The sequence below is a fragment of the Pan paniscus genome, chromosome 19, assembly GCF_029289425.2.
Source record: "Pan paniscus chromosome 19, NHGRI_mPanPan1-v2.0_pri, whole genome shotgun sequence".
NCBI lineage: Eukaryota > Metazoa > Chordata > Mammalia > Primates > Hominidae > Pan > Pan paniscus.
In genome coordinates this window covers 56565172-56589856 of record NC_073268.2, presented here as the reverse complement: position 1 = coordinate 56589856, position 24685 = coordinate 56565172, and the positions used below count along the sequence as shown (strand labels likewise).

The following is a 24685-nucleotide window of genomic DNA, read 5'->3' as shown; positions in this document are numbered from 1 at the left end:
ATGTGGATTCAGTCATCATTCAAACACAAGAACACGTACTCTATGCCAGGAAAGACAATTAAGGTGATAGGAACAGGAATAAGACATGGTCCCTGTCCTCAAAACACTCATAAACATAGGGGGAAAGATGTAAATGTATAATTAAATTGAACATCACTCCCTCTCCAAAAATGGATTTTCTTCATTTCATTGAAAAGTAGCAATATCTGTTTAGCTCCCTAAGAATAAATGCAATAAATTAATAGCAACACTTTGTAAGAAAGGCACTAGCAATTTGGAGTTAGAAAGACCTTCGTTTAAAACTGGCCCTTCCCCATTAGTATCAGTACGACCATGAGCAAGTGACATGTCTGGCTTTCAGCGCATCAGTGGAGGGTTCAGCACTAGGCAAACTGCACGACTATGGACAGAAAGGAATTCAGGGAACAATAAGCAACATGATTTGGACAGAGATTCCAGTGTAGGGATGATGCAGAGGGAAGTGAAGCTGAATGCGCAGCATACACCTGGTCATGCCAGGAACTCAGATGCCATGCTAAAGACTGGGTGCTGGATTCTGCATGAGTTTTAGACAAATCACTCAGGTGGAGTTATGGAGATTGACTGGAAAGGAGCCAACTCAAAGGCATCTAGTCAAATGGGGATAATTTAATAATTAATAGGGTTGGGGTCAGGGTTAGAAATAGGTAAGATTAAATCTATTCAGAGTCCACAGTGCTTGGTATACAGTAAGCATTCAAATGTTGGCTGAATCAATGGATGACCCTTTCCCCTAGACAAAAACATTAAAAAAAAAATCTAGAAAGATTTAATTTCAAGAATAATGAACAAATATTTTCTAACCTATTTAAATATGATATTATAAATATTTTCTTTTTGCTAAAATACACTAGCATTAGATGAGTAGGAAAAGAGACAAATGATCCTCTGAGAATGCCATCCAGACATAAAAGCCCAAAGTTCTGAGAAAAACGGCAACAACTGAAGGAAATGTTAAAGCATGAGCACCCACGCCGTGAATGGTTGCTGTCGCTAGGAAGCACACTTACCTCTGCTCTGCAGGCTCTGCGCCCCTCTGAGACAAGAGCAGCAAGCTGTCCTGTTTCTCATGCACAACCGGAACCTGGGGTGGGGAGATGGGCTCGTAGGGCTCCGAAGAGACGTGACTCCTCTCTGGGGATTTTCCAGGCCTACTATTGTAATATGTGAAATATTAGATTGTGTTTCATAGGCTAACCTGGGACTTACCTAAACAGAAACTTGTTAGCTCATGACTTCATTCAGGAGAAGGAGCAAAAGCTGCCAATTTCTATCAGAAAAAAAGTTGCCTCAGGTATTCACTATATACATAGTTAAAACAAACAAACAACAACAAAAAAAACCACTGTGTTACTGCCACTTGACCCATGCGCGCGCCATGGATCCAGGAGTCACGTCATCAGACAGTGCTGCCCGGGCAGCAGCAGTGGCAGAAGCTGCGTCCTTGAGGCTCCGCATGTCCTTCAACATCAGACACCATCTCACCCTTGGCTCCTTAGTCCAGGTGAAACCTCAAGGGTTTTCCCACCTATTTTGAGTCGACTGACCAGTTCTTTCATCGCCAAGTTAAAGGTAAAGGACTTCAGTACTAAACTGACACCCAAGAAGTTTTATCAGGTGAGTCAACATAGGTTCTAGTTACACTATATTATGGCAGAGGGGTTCTCTGCAATTTTATATTTTTTCTCTGGATACCATTTGGTAAGAATAATATAAGATAGACGCACTGTTTAGCTCCCACCCATTTATCTTTTTTTTTTTTTTTTTTGAGACAGAGTCTGGCTTTGTCACCCAGGCTGGAGTGCAGTGGTGTGATCAGCTCACTGCAACCTCTGCCTCCCAGGTTCAAGCAATTCTCCTGCCTCAGCCTCCCGAGCAGCTGGAATTGGAATTATAGGCATGCGCCACCATACCCCGGCTAATTTTTGTATTTTTAGTAGAGACGGGGTTTCACCATGTTGGCCAGGCCTCCTGACCTCAGGTGATCCACCTGCCTGGGCCTCCAAAAGTGCTAGGATTACAGGCCTGAGCTACCGCACCTGGCCCATTTATCTTATTATTAAAATTTTTATTTTTTAGAGACAGGGTCCCGCTCATTGCCCAGGCTGGAGTACAGGAGTACAATCATAGCTCACTGCAGCCTCAAACTCTTGGGCTCAAGTGGTCCTCTCACTTACATCTCCCGAGTAACTGGGATTACAGGCATGCATCACCATGCCCAGCTAATATTTTTATTATATGTTTTATTATGTCTGGTGGCCCATTTTTAATTTTTTGTAGAGACAGGGGTCTCACTATATTGCTGGCCTCAAACTCCTGGGCTCAAGCAATCCTCCCACCTCAGCCTCCAAAAGTAATGGGAATTACAAGCACCTGGCCCCACCACACCCTCAATTTTTTTTTTTTTTAAGACAGAGTCTTGCTCTGTCGCCCAGGCTGGAGTGCAGTAGCACGATCTTGGCTCACTGCAACCTCCACCTCCCAGGTTGAAAGGATTCTAGTGCCTCAGCCTCCTGAATAGCTGGGATTACAGGTAGCCACCACCACACTTGGCTGATTTTTGTAGTTTTATTAGAGACGGGGATTCACCATGTTGGCCAGAATGGTCTCAAACTCCTGACCTCAAGTGATCCACCTGCCTCAGCCTCCTGAAGTGCTGGGATTACAGGCGTGAGCCACCACACCCGGCCCTGCTAAAATTTTTTGACATAGCGATTATGCATATGAAAGCCACCTGTGACTTTCAACATCTGGAATTATGACTATTAGACTAAAGAAAAATTATAATATGATTTGTTATGGCCTTTCTCAATCAGCCCATCTAGTTGTTCAAGATAGCCACTTTTTTTTTTTGTTTTGCTGTTTACCTCCAAAACTCTGTAAATAATCTTAAACATGTATTTTTTTATTGATAAAACTTGAAACAGTATCTGTTAACTCTCTTCCATGAAAGATGAAGAATTTGATTTGCCTTTTCTGTTGTTGCCCATTTTATTTTTATTTTTATTTTTGAGACAGGGTCTCCCTCTGTCACCCAGGCTAGAGTGCAGTAGTACAATCACTGCTTACTGCAGCCTCGACTTCTGCGCTCACGTGATCACCTCAGGCTCCCAAGTAGCTGGCACTACAGGTGCACGCCACCATGCCTGGGCGATTTTATTTTTTAGTTTTTTTGTGGAGATGGGGTCTCACTACATTGCCCAGGCTGGTCTTGAACCGCTGGCCTCAAGCGATCCTCTCGCCTTGGTCTCCCAAAGCACTGAAATTACAGGTGTCAGCCACTGTGCTGGCTTGCCTATTTTATTTTAATTTTGTCCATTTTGCCTTTACATAGCATACTTCAGCCTTTTATATTATCTTTTTTAAAAATGAAGAAATTAGCACACATACCCTTACTTCTACATCTCTTTCCTATGCAACCCTCACCTCCCAATATCTGTCAGCCATTTTTAAGATTTATTGCATCACATCCTTTTCTAGAACTACAGAGAAACTCCTCTGTGTTTTGCTTATAAAAATCACTCCATACAATTACATGGAAATTCAATAACCTGCTCCTGGAGTACATAATGAAATAAAGGCAGAAAGCAAGTTTTTTGAAACTAATGAGAACAAAGATACAACATACCAGAATCTCTGGGACACAGCTAAGGCAGTGTTGACAGGGAAATTTATAGCACTAAATATCCACATCAAAAAGTTAGAAAGATCTCAAGTTAACAAGCTAACATCACAACCAAGAGCAAACAAATCCCAAAGCTAGCAGAAGACAAGAAATAACCAAAACTGCAGGGGGCGCGGTGGCTCACACCTGTAATCCCAGCACTCGGGGACGCCAAGGCAGGCGGATCACCTGAGGTCGGGAGTTTGAGACCAGTCTGACCAACGTGGAGAAACCCCGTCTCTACTAAAAAAATACAAAATTAGCTGGGGTGGTGGCGCATGCCTGTAATCCCAGCTACTCGAGAGGCTGAGGCAGGAGAATTGCTTGAACCAGGAGGCAGACGTTGTGGTGAGCCGAGATCGCGCCATTGCATTCCAGCCTGAACAACAAGAGCGAAACTCCTTCTCAAAAAATAAATAAATAAAATAAACAAAACTGAAGCTGAACTGAAGGAGATTCAGACACAAAAAAAACACTCAAAAGATCAACAAATTCAGGATCTGGTTTTTGTTTTGTTTTGAGACGGAGTCTCGCTTTGTCGCCCAGGCTGGAGTGCAGTGGCGTGATCTTGGCTCACTGCAAGCTCCGCCTCCCGGGTTCACGCCATTCTTCTGCCTCAGCCTCCCGAGTAACTGGAACTACAGATGCCGGCCACCACGCCTGGCTAATTTTTTGTATTTCTTTTTTTTTTTTTTTTTTAGTAGAAATGGGGTTTCACTGTGTTAGCCAGGATGGTCTCGATCTCCTGACCTCGTGATCTGCCTGCCTCGGCCTCCCAAAGTGCTGGGATTACAGGCATGAGCCACGGCACCCGGCCTCAGAATCTGGTTTTTAGAAAAAATTAATAAAACAGACTGCTAGCTAAGACTAATAGAGAAGATTCAAATAAACACAATCAGAAATGACAAGGAATATTACCACTGACCCCACAGAAACACAAACAATCATAAGAAAATATTATGAACACCTTTATGCATATAACCTAGGAAATCTAAAAGAAATGGATAAATTTCTGGTCACATATACCCTCCTAAAACTGAACCAGGAAAAAACTGATTCCCTGAACAGACCAATAACATGCTCTGAAATTGAGTCAGTAATAAATAGCCTACCACCCAAAAAAAGCCCATGACCAGACACATTCACTGCTGAATTCTACCAGATGTACAAAAAGAGCTGGCACCATTCCTACTGAAAATATTCCAAACATTAAGGAAGGACTCCTCCCTATCTCATTCTATGAGGCCAGCATCATCCTGAAACCAAAACTTGGCAGAGACACAACAATAAAAAGAAAACTTCCGGCCAATATCCTTGATGAACATGAATGCAAAAATCCTCAACAAAATACTGGCAAACCAAACCCAGCAAAATATTAAAAAGCTTATCCACTACAATCAAGTAGATGTTATCCCTAGGATGCAAGGTTGGTTCAATATACACAAATATCAATAGATGCAGAAAAGGCTTTCAATAAAATTCAGTACCCTTTCATGTTAAAAACTCTCAGTAAACTAGATATTAAAGAAACATACCTCAACATAATAAAAGAGCCATATATGAAAACCCACAGCCAACATCATACTGAATGGGCAAAAGCTGGAAGCATTCCTCTTGAAAGCCAGCACACAACAAGGATGCCCTCTGTCACCACTTTTATTCAACATCCTATTGGAAGTCTTGACCAGGGTGATCAGGCAAGGGAACGAAAGAAAGGGCATCCAAATAAGAAGAAAGGAAATCAAACTATCTCTGTTTGCAGAGGACATAATCCCATATCTAGAAAACTCCATAGTCTCAGCCCCAAAGGTCCTTAAGCTGATAAACAACTTCAGCAAAGTCTCAGGATACATCAGTGTGCAAAAAATCACTAGCGTTCCTATACACCAATGAGAGCCAAGCCAAGAGCCAAATAAGGAACGCAATTCGATTCACAACTGCCACAAAAATAATAAAATACCTAGGAATACAGCTAACCAGGGAGGTGAAAGATCTCTACAAGGGGAACGACAAAACACTTCTCAAAGACATAAAAGATGAAAAGATAAAAAATGAAAAAACATTCCATGCTCATGGATAGGAAGAATCAATATCATTAAAATGGCCGTACTGCCCAATGCAATTCACAAATTCAATGCTATTCCTATTAAACTACCAAAGACATTCTTCACAGAACTACAAAAAACTATTTTAAAATTAATATAGATCCAAAAAAGAGCCTGAATAGCCAAGGCAATACTAAGCAAAAAGAACAAAGCTGTAGGTGTCATACTACCTGACTTCAAACTATAATACAGAGCTACAGTAACCAAAACAGCATTGTATTGGTACAAAGATAAGACACACAGACCAATGGAACAGAACAGAGAACCCAGAAATAAGGCCTCACACCTACAACTGTCTGATCTTCGACAAACCTGACAAAAACAAGCAATGAGGAAAGGATTCCCTATCAATAAATGGTGCTGGGATAACTGGCTATCACATGCAGAAGACTGAAACTGGGCTTCTTCTTTATACCATATATTAAAATTAACTCAAGATGGATTAAAGACTTAAATGTAAAAAAAAAAAAAAAAAAAAAAAACTATAAAAACCTTGGAAGACAACCTAGGAAATACCTTTCAGGACATAGGCAGGGACAAAGATTTCATAACAAAGACACCAAAAGCAACTGGAACAAAAACAAAAATTGACAAGTGGGATCTAATTTAAAGAGCTTCTGCACAGAAAAGGAAACTGTCAACAGAGTGAACAGACAACCTACAGAATGGGAGAAAAATTCTGCAAACTATGCACCTGACAAAGGTCTAATATCCAGCATGTATAAAGAGCTTAAACAAATTTACAAGAAAAAAACAACTCCATTAAAGAGCGGGTAAAGTGAGTGTGGTGGCATGTGCCTGTAATCCCAGCTACTTGGGAAGCTGAGGTGGGACAATCACCTGAGCCTGGGAGGGTTGAGGCTGCTGTGAGCCGAGACTGCGCCACTGAAATCCAGCCTGGGCAAACAGAATGAGATAAAAAAGAGAGTGGGCAAATGACATGAACAGACACTTTTCAAAAGAAGACATATATGCAGCCAAGAAGCATATGAAAAAAAAGCTCAATATCACTGATCATTAGAGAAGTGTAAATCAAGCCAGGTGCAGTGGCTCATGCCTGTAATCCCACCACTTTGGGAAGCTGAGGCGGGTAGATCAGCTGAGGTCAGGAGTTCGAGACCAGCCTGGCCAACATAGTGAAAAACCCTGTCTCTACTAAAAATACAAAAATTAACCAGATATGGCGGCAGGAGCCTGTAATCCCAGCTACTTAGGAGGCTGAGGCAGGAGAATCACTTGAACCTGGGAGGTGGAGGTTGCAGTGAGCTAAGATCACACCATTGCACTCTAGCCTGGGCAACAGGGCAAGACTCTGTTTTAACAAACAAAAAAAAAGAGTAAGTGCAAATCAAAACCAAAATGAGACACCATCTCACGCCAGTCAGAATGGCTATTAAAAAGTGAAAAAATAACAGATCCTGGCAAGACTGTGGAGAAAATGGAACACTTATACACTGTTGGTGGGAGTGTAAATTAGTTCAACCACTGTGGAAGACACTGTGGAAATTCCTCAAAGACCTAAATGCAGAACTACCACTCAACCCAACAATCCCATTACTGGGTATATACCCAAAGGAATATAAATCATTCTATTATAAAGACACATGCACATGTATGTTCACTGTAGCACTACTGACAACAGCAAAGACATGGAATCAACCCAAATGCCCATCAGTGATTGACTGGATAAAGACAATGTGGTACATATACACCATGGAATACTATGGAGCCATGAAAAAGAGTGAGCTCCTGTCCTTTTCAGGGACATGGATGGAGCTGGAGGCCATTATCCTTAGCAAACTAACGCAAGAACAGAAAACCAAATACCACGTGTTCTCACTTATAAGTGGGAGCTAAATGGTGAGAACACACGGACACATGGAAGAGAACAACACACACTAGGGCCTATTGGAGGATGGAGGGTGGGAGGAGAAGGCTCAGGAAAAAATAACTAATGGGTACCAGGCTTAATACCTGGGTGACAAAATAATCTTTACAACAAACCCCCACGACACAAGTTTACCTATATAATAAACCTACACATGTACTCCTGAACTTAAAATGAAAGTTAAATAAATAACTAAAATGAAAATCAGTTGATGCTGTTTTCTAACACCACAGATTGTGTAAACATTTTCATCAGGAATGGACCATGACAATGCTATATAGTTTTCCATTTTTCTTTGATAATCACATTTCTTTTCTTTTTTTGGTTTTGTTTTGGCTGAAAGGGAATAAATGTGCTTTCATCTTATCCTTAAGGTTATCCAGCTGCGTCTAATGACTAAGTCCGAGATTTGCTTCAAAATTATCCAGTTTGGGGGTTGGGGCAAGCGGGGATAAAAATGAAACAAAACTCGTCATACACTGATGATTACCAAAATTGGGTGATGGATACCTAGAGGTGTATTATACTTGTTCTCTCTACTTTTATATGTATTTGAAAACTTCCACAATAATTTTTTTTTTAAAGAAGACCATTTAGCTTCTTATTTATATTCTTCTTTCTGCTCTTTGCTCACTTTGATGGGTTGGTAGGTAGGCTGGAGAATCACTTCTGCTACAAATTTCTCTTTTTCAGGCTCTGAGCCATGGCTTCCATTACTCTGGCTCATCTGTCCTCTATGTCTTCAGGTATTTGCCAGAATCTTTGATCTGCCCATATCTCAGTCTTGTTCTCAGCATTCTTTTTATCTTTTTTTTTTTTTTTTTTTTTTTTTTTTTTTTGAGACGGAGTCTCGCTCTGTCGCCCAGGCTGCAGTGCAATGGCATGATCTCGGGTTCAAGTGATTCTTCCGCCCAGGTTCAAGCGATTCTTCTGCCTCAGCCTCCTGAGTAGCTGGGATTACAGGCACCTGCTATCATGCCTGGCTAATTTTTTTTTTGTATTTTTGTAGAGACGGGGTTTTACCATGTTGGCCAGGTTGGTCTTGAGCTCCTGACTTCAGATGATGCACCCAGCTTGGCCTCCCAAAGTGCTGGGATTACAGGCATGAGCCACCATGCCCGGCCTTCTCAGCATTCTTAAATTTATTTCCCTTTGTGCTTGTTAACTATAATTTAACATTTGCTAATATTTAGTCTACCACTTTGAAGCAAGAATCCTGTGTCCACTTTATTTTAACCAAACACAGAATCTCAGATAAGAAGATATGCTCTTTATCAGAGAGCCCTGGCATATAACATGTTTCCACTCATGATGCCACTATTGGCTTCCCTTTCCTTTATTTAAGGTCACCTTAAAATATATATGTGTGTGTGTATATATATGTGTGTGTATCTATACATATATATATATATATATATAATTATTCACTGACAGAAGTCTGAGGACTAGAATAAAATATAAATGCAGAAGCAAGCAAACAAACAAACAAAAAATATATAAACTTTTTTTTTGTAGAGATGAGATCTCACTATGTTGCCCAGGCTGGTCTCAAATTCCTGGGCTCAAGCAATCCTCCTACCTCAGCCTCCCAAAGTGCTGGCATTACAGGTATAAGCCACTATGTCTGGCCAATATCACCTTCTTAAACTTCTACTGATGCTGACCCAGTAGAAACCACTGAGACAGATAAATATGAGACGTATTATTCGGAAGGACCACTGAAGTGTCCCCAAACCACTACCAAACTACACATTCTTCTTAACTATCTTTACAAACCAACAAACAGAATATAATCATCTTTTGAATATACATTAAAAAGTCATAGTACCAAATGCCAAGACAGTGGACATTCTAAGAATAATATGCAGGGGGAAGAAAGCTCATTTACACTTTCCTGGGAATAAAGGCAAATGAACTTTAGTTGTGAGAAACAAATTCCTTATCCTGTAGATATATTCCATTTGTTTTACTGTTGGGCAATTTATATATAATTTGGAATAAAGATCATACCTTCCCCTGGATTTGTCCACAAGATTTTCTGGAGAGACCCTTGAACCTGGTCTTTGATGATGGACAGACTGAGCCTGGGATTCTGGGCTGTAACGGTTTGATGTTTTAGTCCTCACAGGTGTAGATACCAAAGCAGAAGGTGAGTTCTGGAATGTAGAAGTAGGAGGCTGCTGGGGAGTCTGCGAGGAAACTTGATTTCTAGCAAAATCTTGTGTGATAATTTGCTGTGAATGAGAAATGAAGGAAGTGGTAAAATGCATTGAGTACTTGCAAAAAAAAAAAAAATAGTATTAAGAAATCTAGATATCTTTATTATAAATTTCTTTTTCTATATGAAATCTGCTTTCCCCATGATCAAAAAAGAAAAATTAACTAATAAGAATAATGAAAAACTTACACAGATGTGATCAGCAAGTGTGATCAGCCGATGGGTCCTGGGCACTTGCCCCATTCCCTCTGCCTGTGAAGAAGGGGGCAGCTGTTGTTGGGGAGATGGTGATTCCTGCTGTGGTCGATAGTGATGTAATGGTCCTTCATATTGTCTGGTAGGATCATCTAGTAGAGAACACATAGATGTCTTACTCCAGGAATGTCTGTGCTTTTCACTCATTATCAAAGATTAAATATAATTCAGAAGAACACATGAAAGGATGTGGTACATAGCTCCAAACAAAGACCTTATCTTAATTTTGGAAAAAAAAAAAATTGTTCACTGAAGAAGTCTGAGGACTAGCGGAACAAAATATAAATGCAGAAGTAAGCAAACAAAATTAATATAAACAATTTTCTGTATCATTAAAAAATAAAAAAGAATCGATAGCTGTTTCTAAAGAAGGCTCATGTAAGATTACCCTAAAACAAACAAAACAAGTTAATTCTTACTATGGTCTAGACAGATAATTAGAAGCAAATGATAAATGCAAATATGAAAACATGTAAATGGTAGCTTGAGAAGACATACTTTCCGCTTGATTTGCCTTAACAACCTCTGGCTGATAGGTCTGCAGTTTCTCCTGGGGTGGCGCAGGTGAGCTGGCAGGACTTATCACCTCAATAGCATCGCTAGGTGTTTCATACCTGTGAGAAGATACTTTAAGAAAAGAAAATCTTATTTCAAAACTAATCCTGGGAAAAGTTTCTAAAGTCTAAGTTCTTCACACCTGTAAGCATATTTTCAATTCTGATCAACCATGTTCAAAGGTATTCCAGGTTAATGAGGGTTTTCTGAAGTTTTATGGGCTTTAAGACATGTTTTAGGCTGGGTGCAGTGGCTCATGGCTGTAATCCCAGCACTTTGGGAGGCCGAGGCAGGTGGATCACCTGAGGTCAGGGGTTTGAGACCAGCCTGACCAATGTGGAGAAACCCTGTCTCTACTAAAAAAAAAAGCAAAATTAGTAGGGCGTGGTAGCTCATGCCTGTAATCCCAGCTACTCGGGAGGCTGAGGCCGGAGAATCGCTTGAACCCGGGAGGCGGAGGTTGTGGTGAGCTGAGATTGTGTCATTGCACTCCATCCTGGGCAACAAGAGCGAACCTCCGTCTCAAAAAAAAAAAAAAAAAAAAAAAAAAAAAGACATGTTTTAAAGCCCAATAATAAACACTGGAATGAGGCAGAACAGAGAACAGATTTATGATATTTTCCTGGGAGCTGGAAAAGAAATCACCAGGGAAACATTTATGGAAGAGGTTAATAAACAAATGAGGGAGTAGATCTCAATAACTGATTCCAATGATTCCAATTCTGTGGGACACTCTGTTCTTAGAAAAACGCTGAGGCTATAAAGCTGCTTCATTCATCACCATGATGATTTTAAAGCTATGGATTATATAACACTATATAATGATTTTCTCAAATAACTGGAGTATTGCTAACAAAAGTTACTCCAAACATTAATGATTTTTTAGCACTGTGTTACACTGCGAAAATAACCAGAAATGGTAGAGAATGTCTGAAGGGAAGTATATTCCCAGAAAGGGAGGATGTCAACCAACCCTGGAGGATGCCCACATCAGAAAAGGAGCTCCTCTAAGACACAGTTCCCAAGTAAACAGAGGGCTATGCAGTGGGGCTAACAGGCAGCTTTTCACAGTCCTGCCATGGCCTCAGAGCTGACAGTTGGGAGCAGATGTAACTGCCTGCTCAGGAACCTCTGAATTCAGAGGGCTCTTCACATCCACAAACTGCACTACAGAATCTGAGAGCACTATCAGAGCTCCAAAGGGTGCATGGCCCTGGGCTGGACACAGATGCAGCAGGTGGGAATGAACTCTGCTCCCTAGCCACCACCTGCTCCTCTGGTACTCAACAGTCCTTCCTATCCCCACCAGGTCATGGAAACTGCAGCTACCTGGGTTCTAGTACACTTAGGAGATTGGAAACTTGATAAATGGAACAGAAATGATCATTGAGAAACTAAAATAAATCACTATATTCTAAGAAGTTTACAGTAATTTGTGACTTTTGTATCCACTGTTACTCATCACTGTTTATGTATTCAACATCCTAAATCTGGTTACAACTTCCAATATTCACTCAGTAGAAAGTCGGAATCCAAACCGTGTTCACATTGTTCTTGAAGCCTTAAGGGGCAAGACTATGGCAATGGACTTCCCCTTCAGGATGAGGAAGGCTCTCAAGAGTCAAACTGAAAACCACACTGAAGAACTGTACATAGCCTTTGGACATCATGGAATTCACTGACCAGTGATAAAAAAGATAACCACACACAGAGACATGGACACTCAGAAAAGATGAGCTTTCTATTTTCACACCTTCTGAAAATCAAATTCCTAAAGCAAGGTTTGGTTTGTGATGCAAACTGAAAAGAAATGTTTAATCCAATGATTAAGGAACCCATGTGCTATACCATTCAATAGGCCCAGGTGGGATCTCCCAGTGTGCCGGTGACTTCCCTTCAAAAGACCTATTCATACAACTATAGAATATCTCTTTCTCAGCTAGCAATTTTCTGCATGCAGAAAATCTATATTGCAGATTTTCCTAATCTCAGGTTAAAAGAAGTCTTTTGTCTACACAACACTAACTCTCTCTCTAAAAGCCTCAGCAATGCGGTAGATATGACGTAAACAAATTATAATTAAGCTAGTGGATACTCAGAGATCAAAAGAACTGCACATTGCATTCTGGAGCATGAGAAATCATTTTTTTTTTCATGATGTCTAACTCTACTGAATTTATTCAATGGAGATAACAGAAAGATGACTATATATGATTAAATTACTTCCAGTATTAGCAGATGCTTATTTAAATACTTGCTTGTTCTGCAGTTCCACATAGAATTAAGGCAATAGTTGAAAAGAAAATTTAAAAAGTAACTTTTCTAGCATTTTAACGTAGACCTGTGAATTCTAACAGATTTGCAGTGTAGCCATCCTAATGACTAACCAGATTTGAACAAAATCCAACTTGCAAAAACGATGCAATATAAATACCAATCACCAATAATAGGTAGTCTCACTTTTAAAAATCTGTGTCTTAGAAAAAGGATATTAGAGGCTTTGGGGTATTGGCATAAATATAGAACCATGTCCTAGCAAATGCTTCCTGAGAAATTACACCTCAGTAGCCCAGAGCCTGGCGATATATCCATTACCTTTCAGATGCCTAAATATGTTAATAAGGTCTGCCTTCTACTTTCCAAATTTAATTACATGAATGATACAGTTTTCTTGTGGAAGATACATTGATAAGCTTATATGTAGGAAACTGGGATATTTAAATAATCATAAAAACAGCAGAAGATACATTTTTGCATTACATTTACTATCAACCGTTAGGATTTTTAAATACCATATAGTTCTACTTGACCTAAAGAATAAAGTAATTCTTTACTCAGACATCACATTGTGAAACTCGGATTGAGATACATACAGCTACTAGAAGAGTCTGAACTTTGAGAGCCACGTTCCCTCGCATCCTTGTCCGAGGCAATTTGCCGGGTGATGATCACGTCTATGAAGTTAGCTGCAGTAATGGTAGTCTTCCCTCGGGTCCTTAGCTCTTCCTCATATCTGGATTTTGGAGGAGGCCCTTTATCTTTCCCAGCCTCAGAATAAACTACTGAAGAATGAGGCTGGGGCTTGCCACTTGGAAAGGCTGAAGAAGTGTATAAACACTGAACAGATCTCTTCTCCACCTCCAGGGTTTTCTGCTCTAGCTGCTGCTGTTCACTAACTGCTGCTGACCTGCTTCTCAAATTTTCTTCTAACCTGGCAGCTTCATGCTTACTCTCTTTTGTTTTGGACACATCCATCTGGGGTGCAGAAGCTGCAGCATCCACAAGAGCAGCCAGGGCATCCGCAGCAGTGTTGTAACGGGAGGCTGGCAGGCCTTGGCTTATTGAAGGGCCCCCAGCAGGCAGTGGCCTGTAAATAAAACCAAATCACAGCTCTGTGAAGGGAAGACCATTTGCTGGGAATGTGGTGGGGAGATGGAAGGACAAACTGCAACAACAACAAAAAAAGGCTTCATGGCATGGGCAGAAAAGCATGACTAAGACTATTGCAGTCACAAATTTTAAAATGTATATGCAAGAGACATTTTTTGTCAAAATATGTACAAGAGACTGACATGATTCGTAGCTGAGCAGTTGGATCCAAAGGTGTGATTACACTGGTTCCATTGGTTCCTTGGAAAACACTGGGTCTCTGTTGCAACATGGTCTCCTGAGTTCTTACTGAAGGGGAAGGGGAGCGAACATATCCATGACTGCCAGGTCGGCCAGGCTGTTCTGAGCCTGCAGAGGTGAAAAAGAGAAAGAAACAAAGACATAAGGAGGAAGCCAGAGACAAAAGGAAGCAATGCTTATGGATTGTTTATTTCCTAACATACCTAAATAGAAAAAAGAAAAACAAGATAAGAAACTTGATAGTCTACTTTCTGGCCTTTCCAGAAATATGTTCTAAAAGTGTCCAAATAAAGACGCAATAAAACCGCAGCAGTAACTTGAAACAAAACATCAGCCATCATTTACTGTCATTTCCATTTCTCTGATAAATTTCAATCTTGATTCCAGAAATAAAACAGCACCAACAAGAAGTACTACTACAAATCATATAAGTTCATCTTTCTGATTTTTCCTCAAACTCTGGTGTGTATATGATTTCCAAAATCTAATCAGGCACAACTTTCTAAGCATCATAATGAAAATAATATACCACTGCTACACTAGGGTTTGAGACTGTTTCATTCAACCACAGTTTGCCCTGCTTCACTTCTTCACTGTCCCCTTCACAGGTGACTCTTTCTCTCAGCAAGCTCTCTCTTTTGAAATGAAATCATTCACATTATCTTCCCACAAAACACTTGGCTCCCACAATTACACTTCTACAATATTTGGTATGTTTTTGTTCACTTAACTCTAACTCTCCCATAACCAAGTCAGAGCTTGGACTTGGTAAGAACTACTTCACGCAGAGGATTTTGAACTCTCAAATCCCTCCCCAGTCACTTTCTTCTTGACCTCATCTTGTTCTGTGTCCTCACTCCAACCTTCTAACATGCTCACTGGCTTCATAACAGCTAGCTGTTTTATGTTTTAGCACACACCCCTCTTCTCACAGACACCACCACCTCAGCCAGGCTTCTCAGCAGTTTTCTTCCTTCTAACCATTCATCAGCTTATATGAATATTTATTTTTTAAATTAAATTAAAAAATTTTTAAGAGACAGCGTCACACTCTGTCACCCAGGATGGAGTGCAGTGACACTCCATAGCTCACTGCAGCCTCAAACTCCTGGCTTCAAGGGATCGTCCTACTTCAGCCTCCTGAGTAGCTAGGACTACAGGTGCACACCACGGCTGCTGGCTAATTTTTTATATATATATTTTAGAGACAGGGTCTCACCATGTTGCTGAGGCTGGTCTTGAATTCCTGGCCTCAAGCAATCCTCCTGCCTTGGCCTCCTGAGTAGCTGGGATTACAGGCGTGAGCCACCATGCCCAGCTTATCTGAGTATTTCTATGGTATATATTCCTAGACGTGGAATTACTAGACAAAAGAGTATTTAAAATTTTTATCTCCACAGAGGCTACACCAATTTACACTGCCATTGACAACATGAGTGTCTGTTTCTGCAGAAACTCCAACACAATATTTATCAACTTTCTTACATGTCTGATGCAGAGAAATGGTATCTTTGTGCCTTAAATATAAATTTTGTTCATCAGTAGGATCACAAACATTTTAAAAATCTAGTCTCTACCAAAGTTATGTATCATTTGTATGAGGGTTTCTTAAATCAATTTTCCGTGTTTTACACAATTAACATGGAATCAATATTACAGTTCTGCCTTACAATTCATTAAAGCATTTCCTATAGTCAGATTCTTAAGTGATTTTTATTGTACACAGATAAAGATACATAGATAATCTTACTATACGAAGATTATACAAGATCTTCTGGGTGAAGTAGTTATAGCTAAACGTGTTTGAGCTTTGCAACCATTGAATTATTTAACTCCTAAGAAATGATATTACTGGACCAAATATGATGACTCGCTTTTGGGCTCCTTCCATATATTGCCATTCATATTGATTTCAAAGGTTTGTTTCCTATGACAATATCAATGTGACAACCTTCTGCCACTGCGCCCTTTGGTTCTGCACCTAACTCTCTGACCACGTCTCTGCTTCCTTTTGCCCTGACCTAGATCAACTCTCCTGGTAATATCTAAAGACTGACCTACTCTTCTTTTCACGCTTTTGCCCCTTGGAAATCTCATTCAAGCCAGAGCTTCAGCTCTTGTAGGTGACTCCTAAATCAGTATCTCCAAGCTCTGTCTTTTCTTCTGAGTACCAGATCAGAGTATCTTACAATACAGACATGGTCAATGATTTGATTTAATTAAAAGAACTGAAAAGGGCACGTATACCATGGATAAAAAAGATTCCCCATGGACACATGAGATTAAGTATAGGCTGGGCATCCCAAATCCAAGCCAGAAATGCTCCAATATTCAAAATGTCATGTTTTAGCTGACATGACACTCAAACGCTCACTGGAGCATTTCAAACTTCATTATTTTTGGATTAGGGATGTCCAACTGGCATAATGCCAATATTCCAAAATCCGAAAAAATCCTGGTTCCAAGCATTTGAGATATTCAACCTGTATGTCTAAAATCAATATCTCTTTGCTTTCACTCATCATGCTCTATCTTTACTGCAGGCTAATCTTGTTTCTCATCTCTTTCTCACTCCCCATATCTAGTTAAGTCCCTTTGAGTCTACAGTGATATTCTTCCCAGCAGTTCTTTTCTGGCCATTCCCAGTGTAAAGTATTCCAGGCTGCCATTAGGATGCACATGAACTACTGAGAGTCTCACTGGCCTTCCGGGACCAGCCATACCCACTCTTCAGGGTTTTAATCCATCTATTCCACTCGTGTAAATGTCCCTCTGATCATGTCACCTGCCTCCTGGACACAACATTTCATTGTAATTCAAGATGCTACACAAGCTGCTAACTGTATTTTCCATTCCTCCTCTAAACTCAAGCTCAACAACACCTTTATATCTAGGAGTTTTTGCTAGGGCTGTTCTTTCAGCCTTGAAAGCTCTGTGACCAATATCTTCAGGCCCAACCGCAGTCCACTGTTTGCACCAAATAAAAATGATACCTTCATCATGAAAACATTTTTCTGTGTAAAATTCACGTTTCCACCATCTCAGCTGCTACAGCACTTTCACCTGTTTTTCACTTGAGGCCTGTAATAACGTTGTCTTAGAATTTTTGTTTCCATCAAAACTTTTTGTGCGCAGCATTAAGCACAGTGTACAAGATTACTAAGATGTGTCCAGAGAATGGAAGAGCAGTGGCTTTCACTGACCTGGCCGCAGGTAGAGGTCGGAGGAAGCTGCAGCAATCCGTTCCCGCTCCCGCTCCTTCTCCCGCTCCCGTTCCCGTTCCCTCTCAGCACTTGCAGCAGCTGCAAGGTGTGTTGGGTGTCCTGTAAAACATAAACCTGCAGCTCAAAGATAAAAATATCAACTGACTGAGTATATCAAACAATTCCGAAATTCTAAGTGACTGAAAATTTTTCAAAAAGCTTCAAATTTGGGATATAAGAAGTTTGTTTTGGCTGGATGCAGTGGCTGACACCTGTAATCCCAGCACTTCGGGAGGCCAAGGCAGGTGGATCACCGGAGGCCAGGAGTTTACGACCAGCCTGGGCAACATAGTGAGACCCTGTCTCTACTAAAAACACACAAAAAATTAGCCAGGTGTGGTGGCGCGCACCTGTAATCCCAGCTACTCCAGAGGCTGAGGCACGAGAATCTCTTGAACCTGGGAGATGGAGGTTGCAGTGAGCTGAGATCACACCACTGCGCTCCAGCCTGGGCAACAGAGCCAGACTCTGTCTCCAAAACAAAAACAAAAACAAAAAAACAAGAAAAGAGAAAAAGAAGTTTGTTTTATTAAGAGTCCTGGATAAGAACTGAAGTATAACATAAGCTTTTAAGGCATTCCTAAGGTATCTAGTGACAGCTGGCACATAAGAACTACTATTAAATGTTAAAAGAAAAACAAGAAACCAAATGAGGAAAAATTGCCCAAGATACCTTAAAAAGCTATGTTGTAAAAATGTAAACACGATGGTTCTATTAGAGAGGTGTGTAACTGTAGAATCTCACCTGGAGACATGGAAGCAGAGTTGTACGGCCTGGGAGGGAAAGTAATCTGTGTACCAGGAATATAAGTGATTCTGTCCATGGGAGGAGTGCTTGTTCCCCCTGGATGAGGCACTAAAATTGTTGGAGGCATATTGGTCAGGTCAATGATTCCTATCCAAAAGACAATACAATTTATGTTAAGTGTTATTCTAAAGGTACAGAACCATACATGACTTTGGATTTTGTCTATCTCTGTGAATCAAGGGTAATTTGTACATAAATATAAATAAAAATGTTTACTATCATCATTACTTTTTAAGACATTCTTTAAAGAAGGATATTAAAGACTGTACTTCACATCAGTAACCTCAAAGTATGGGCAGATTAAAGAGAGCAAATTTGTAAGACATGGATTACAAATACTCAGCACAAGGATTTGGTTTAGTTAATTTCAGTATTCACCAAAACACCTTGTCTCAATGTATGCCTCTGGGCTAAAAAGTCTATGGGAAGAAGGATATAGTATTCTTTTCTTTCTTTCTTTCCATCATTCATTCAACAAGTATTTACTGAGTACCTAAGAAACACTAGGTAAACATAATAAATTCTACGAAATCTGAAATGCAAAGACACACACCTCTCGTTGCTGGGTATGGGAGACCCAGTGGCTGCTCTCTTGGGGAGAGTCCTCTGGCCACATCTGGACGCAAGTTCACTTGCATCTGTTGTGAGGTAATGTAATCATTTAAGATTGTCTGTCTTGTGTTCTCCATTGCGTAAAGCTGATACTGACTTGGGTAACCTGGAGTTGGTGAAAGCTGTCTCTGAAACAGGTAAGCAGCCGCTGCTGATTGAGAGAATGAAAGAAAGGCACTGAGTTTTGTCCTGGCTGAAATACATTTGCTAAACACCACGTACAAAAGAGTAGAGAAAAATCACATGCTGAGCTAGTGCACATGGAACTTTTACTTAGCTACAAGGATTAAGGTGGATTTATTTTAGACCTTGATGTATTAGCAATATCAATTCTAATGTCTGAGATGTAATGGAAAAGGGGAAGGATAACAGTAGCTAAAAACTTCTCAAGTAGTTTTACTTTCAATCTTTGACATGTAACTTTATCATATTTTTACCTGGCATCTGCAAGAGTTGTGTTTGAAAATAAAATTGTTTTTATAGTACTGATCATCCAGTACAACCAACAGAAATGTATACGAAAATACTTTGTGGCAATCAGTAACTTTACTCTCCAGGGGGTGAAAATGATTATAGACTATAAGCATTTAATTAGTCCATGTGTTTGGAGCAGAGATTGGCAAACTTTTGACATAAAGGGCCAAATGGTAAATATATTTTAGGCTTTGTGGGCCATTTCGCATTTGTCACAGCTACTCAACTCTGTCACTGTAGCACAAAAAGAGCTACGGAAAAAAAGAATAAATGGTGTGGCTGTATCCTAATAAAACTTTATTTACAAACACAAGTGGCAACAGGATTTGGCCAAAAAGCTGTAGTTTTTAGCAACCCCTAGGTGAGAGAATGACACAAGACACGAGGAAGGGGTAGGCGTGGTAAAAAGTAGATAATGTCTCTCTCCTGAAAACATTATAATCCAACTCAGGCTCAAAAACAAGCAAAAGAAACCACTACAAAATGAAGACTATGATAAACACTAAATAGAAACCAGAAACATTCCATTTTGTCTGAGAACTTGAGTGACCTATTTTATATGTATATGTTCTCCCTAGAAAAACAAGTAACATGTTTTCTGGAATATTTGCTTCCCCTTCATCTAGAAGCTAGGTAAGTCTGTCAGCTGACACAATCTGGGAGACAGTGCCCTAAGTAATAGGTATTGGGCTCCTCTGAAACAGTGTTGTCAAATGACAAATAATTTGATGGCATTTACACAGCTTTTAGATAAAATATTTCCCACAGTTACTTTCCTATTATTATGAAATGTAAATAACCCTTAGAATTCTTACTTTTAAAATTTAGCATACTGATAATGAAAAATTCTTCTCTAAGGACCAAAGTGAGGCACAAGTATTCTGTGTCCTAATTTGCACCTGAAGGATACTTATTAAGCAAAGAGTTTATTTAGGCCAGAGAAGAGGTCTCAGCAGAAAACACATGTGTGACTGGGCTCAGCCAATAGCTGCAAGGAAGAGCAAGGACTGCACCCTGGGAGGACAAGGTGCAGCCGGTGGTCCTGCAGATTATAACAGCCCAGCCGAGCCTCTCTGTACCAACCGATGTGACTGCTCCTCTCCCCTCCCTGTGTAAAACACAGTGCCCTCTGCCCAGCAGACTGCTCTCTAGAAACCTGCACATCTGCATCTATCAGATTCTGTCTACCAATGTCAGTGGTGTTCTAAAGTTTCTTCCAGCTGTACTTGTTACTAGAATTATGTAACTTAATGACATAATTTGTAAATCAAGGAAGAATGAAGAGTGGTTTCTCTGAAAACTAACAGCTTTGGAAAGACTTGATACAGAAGTTGAATCAGGTGTGGACTAGACAACTTTAAAAGGCTGGAAAAAAAATCTAGAAGGATTCTGTATTTAGATTGCTTGGAAGTGTCTTTACTTGGAAGTTCTAGCTTTACCTAAAAAAAAAGAATTTCTTTTATATAAGACAGTGAGACTTAATCACTTGTTTATGAAAAAGCCTTGGTCTTAGATCAGAGTTCTGGTAAATGAACGTCTATTTATGCTGTAAGTTAACGTGTTTAGGTATGCCTCTGTCATTTTAAAATAATTATTCACATTAATCCACTTTTTCAACTAGCTTCACCAAGTGCCATCAGATAAGAGAGCTTTTCATATACTATTCTTTTTAGTTCTTTACCGGGTGCTGATAAGATTTTATTTCTTGATCTGGGTGCTGGTAACATGGGAGAATTTAGTTTGTGAAAATTCACTGAGCTGTACATTAATGATACTTGCAATTGTACTATATTGTACAACAACAGAAAGCTGAAAAGTCATACAGGTGGCATATTTATTTGCCATAAATTATCACTATATTTTGTGTTTACCAGGATCCAAAGCCCTGTGAAAAGGCATGGCTGGATCCAAGTGCGTGGGCAGGTGGCTCCGATAAACCTCGCCTGCAGTGCTGCCTCTGTGATGGGGATCAAACGGACTGTGGCTCACGACAGGGTCCACCCCAGGCACTGGAGACTTCGCTGGGATACTTTCCCTCTGGGTAGGGGTCAGTGTCGATTTCCTTTCATGATTGGTAGACTTGTTAGAAGAAATTGTAACTGGAAAAAAAGAGCCAATGCCACAAGTTCTTAAGAAACTTGCAAGTATGATAATATTTGTCCATTTCTCAACCATTCAAATAAAGACTATATTCATGTATTTGGATCTTCTCTTTCCCCTCAACATTTAACATTCAATATTGCAAAATATGAAAATGTAAACAACTAGTAGAAACTGAGATTTGGAGAGTACTGTCACCTTTTGGATCATAGCACCAGTATTTTACCACCTTATGTAACATTAAAAATAAAATTCAATACTCTTCTTTAAATCTCATTATGAATAATTTTGTTTTTTGTATGACTTTAACATTCTAAATTCTTTTGTCCCCACATGTAGTAAACTTCAGTTTTCTCTCATTGCCTGTGTTATGCAACCTCCTTCCTACCCATTAATCACTAGTTTCACTAATTTTTTCCTTGCTCTGTTCTTCCACAATGACTTTCTCATTACTTCACCAATATCTATCACCTCCCTACTCCAGCCTCTCTTCTCTTAAATGATGTTATTCAGAGTGGTCAGATTGTCCCACCAATAAATATATATTCAAACACTTATTAGCCATCACCCTCAATTTTTTTTTTTTTTTTTGAGATAGAGTCTCGCTGTCACCCAGGCTGGAGTGCAGTGGCGTGATCTTGGCTCACTGCAGTCTCTACCTCCTGGGTTCAAGCGATTCTCCTGCCTCAGCCTCCCGAGTAGCTGGGACTACAGGAGCGCGCCACCATGCACGGCTAATTGTTTTTGTATTTTTAGTAGAGACAGGATTTCACCATGTTGGCCAGGATGGGCTCAATCTCCTGACCTCATGATCCGCCCGCCTTGGCCTCCCAAAGTGCTGGGATTATGGGCGTGAGCTGCTGCACCCAGCCACCCTCAATTTTTTTTAACTGTAGTGAAATATACATAACATAAAATTTACAATTTTAGCCATTTTAAAGGGTACAATTCACAGTGGCATTAAGTACAAGCATGATGGCTGTGTAACCATCACATCTAATTACTAATATTTTGATACTATAAACTTTACCACAATCAAACAAATCTGCCTGCCCAAAGAAAGAAATCACACTGGTTTATCACATCCCCTTCCAAGTCCCAGCGTGCTCAAATATGGAGTGCCCTTCCCTCTGCAGGGCAATTCGCCATCAAAACTAAAGCTACAAGCATTTGGACTCACCTCCCCATCCCTAACAAGGACTTCCCTTTCTCCTCACTCTGTGCTACGCCCCTCACACCCGCCAAAACACACCTGTACAGCTCGCAGTGCCCAGCCCAGGACGTACCATGTGAGCCATCAATAAATTTGTATTGTAATAAAAAATGGTAAGTGGATGCATTTTTAAGGGCCTCAGGTTGATAGGGACCACTTGGTAAAAATCACTTCTCAACTGATGTAGCTGCCAGTAGCATGGGGTTATAGTGACAACAATAATAACAACAGTAACACCAACAGGAATAATTCACATTTATCGAGCCCTTCGTAAATACTCGGCACCATTCTAAGTTCTTTACATGTACTACCTTATTTGGTCTTCGTAACAATCCAGAGAGGTAGGTCTTAATGTTACATTATGATTTTACAGATCAGGAAACTAAGCTACAAAAAAGCTAAGTAACTCATCTGAGTTGATGCAGTAAGAATGTTAATTCAAGCTTATGCAGTCTTGTTCCAGAGGCTACTTACAGCTTTCACACCACACTGCCGCTGAAGGAACAATGTCAAAACTGACTTCCAGAAAACCTTATGCAATTGGCTGAAAATCCACTCTAAAAATATACTTACTCTATAGCATTTCTGGACTGCATCATAATCTGCACTTGATTTAAATATCAGGTATTTTACTTAAATTATGCCTACTTTTAAATTAGTAGCCTTCCATACTCCTAGACTCAAGCAAGACCTGTAGATCTTGGGATACTCTAAAGCTGACAATTTGATATTTACTACTTGACAAAGGTTTTTTTTTTTTTTTTTTTTAATGCAATAAAAAGGATCAGACCAAGCAACAAAAGTAACATACCATCAGAAGTTCTGTTCATCATGGGTGAGCCTCTGGACATGGTGTTTTGATAACTCACAGGGGTCCTCCGTGCACTGGTGTCATCATAAATCCCAGGGCTCAGTTGTGCTTTGGGAGCTTCATGCAGTGTGGACCTAAGAACGGAGGGGCCAGAGCTTACCACTGACGTGTGCCGGGAACGCACGGTCTCGCCTGCTTTCACATCCTCATATTTTCCCCGTTCTACCACTTTTATGTTCTCTGGCACAATTTCCAGCGGAGGCATTCCACGGGATAGTTTGCTAGGCCCCGTGATTAAGGATTTGACATTGTGTTTGATGGCAGATTGACCTGAGTTGTTGTCAAACTTTATTGGTGTGCCCTAAAGGGAAAGAAACAAACATTACAGGTAGCAAAGTCATCTGGCTACTTTTCTATCTCAGGTCTATGTCTGGCCCATGGCAGTTACAGTTCACTGTGGTGATCTTTTTTGGTCTTTTTACAAATCTCAATCACAACCCCACTGATCCCAAGCTGCATACTTTCCCACATTCCACACTCCATGCTATAGACATAAGAAAACCTGATGATAAGAAGTACACGAGGCCAGGCATGGTGGTTCACACCTGTAATCCCAGTACTTTGGGAGGCTGAGGTGGGCAGATCACCTGAGGTCAGGAGTTCGAAACCAGCCTGACCAACATGGAGAAACCCTGTCTCTACTAAAAATACAAAATTAGCCAGGCGTGGTGGCAGGTACCTGTAATCTCAGCTACTCGGGAGGCTGGGGCAGGAGAATCGCTTGAACCCGGGAGGCGGACGTTGCAGTGAGCCAAGATCGTGCCATTACACAAAGGCCAAGCACAGTGGCTCACGCCTGTGATCCCAGCACTTTGGGATGCTGAGATGGGCAGATCACTTGAGCTCAGGAGTTCGAGACCAGCCTTGGCAACATGGCAAAGCCCTGTCTCTATAAAAATACAAAAATTCTGGGTGTGGAGGTACATGCCTGTAGTCCTAGCTACTCGGGAGGCTGAGGTGGGAGGATCGCTTGAGCCCAGGAGGTCAAGG

The 24685-nt window shown here is 40.5% G+C and overlaps 1 protein-coding gene across 23 annotated transcripts in view; it reads right to left on the bottom strand.

Moving 5' to 3' along the window:
- Window positions 1-24685, bottom strand: part of NCOR1 (nuclear receptor corepressor 1) — a 187594-nt gene that overhangs the window by 16504 nt on the left and 146405 nt on the right. For 15 of the 23 annotated variants that reach the window (XM_055101243.1, XM_055101244.1, XM_055101239.2 and 12 more), the window contains 11 exons: window positions 23636-23996; window positions 21383-21610; window positions 18979-19188; window positions 18363-18512; window positions 17558-17692; window positions 14297-14462; window positions 13598-14091; window positions 10668-10796; window positions 10104-10261; window positions 9707-9930; window positions 1050-1193 (listed from right to left, as the gene is read on the bottom strand). In XM_055101243.1, coding sequence (XP_054957218.1) covers window positions 1050-1193; window positions 9707-9930; window positions 10104-10261; window positions 10668-10796; window positions 13598-14091; window positions 14297-14462; window positions 17558-17692; window positions 18363-18512; window positions 18979-19188; window positions 21383-21610; window positions 23636-23996 — 2399 coding nt within the window. The remainder of the gene's footprint in view (window positions 1-1049; window positions 1194-9706; window positions 9931-10103; window positions 10262-10667; window positions 10797-13597; window positions 14092-14296; window positions 14463-17557; window positions 17693-18362; window positions 18513-18978; window positions 19189-21382; window positions 21611-23635; window positions 23997-24685) is intronic. The other 8 variants (XM_034943262.3, XM_055101247.2, XM_055101249.2 and 5 more) reach the window with 3 other exon arrangements.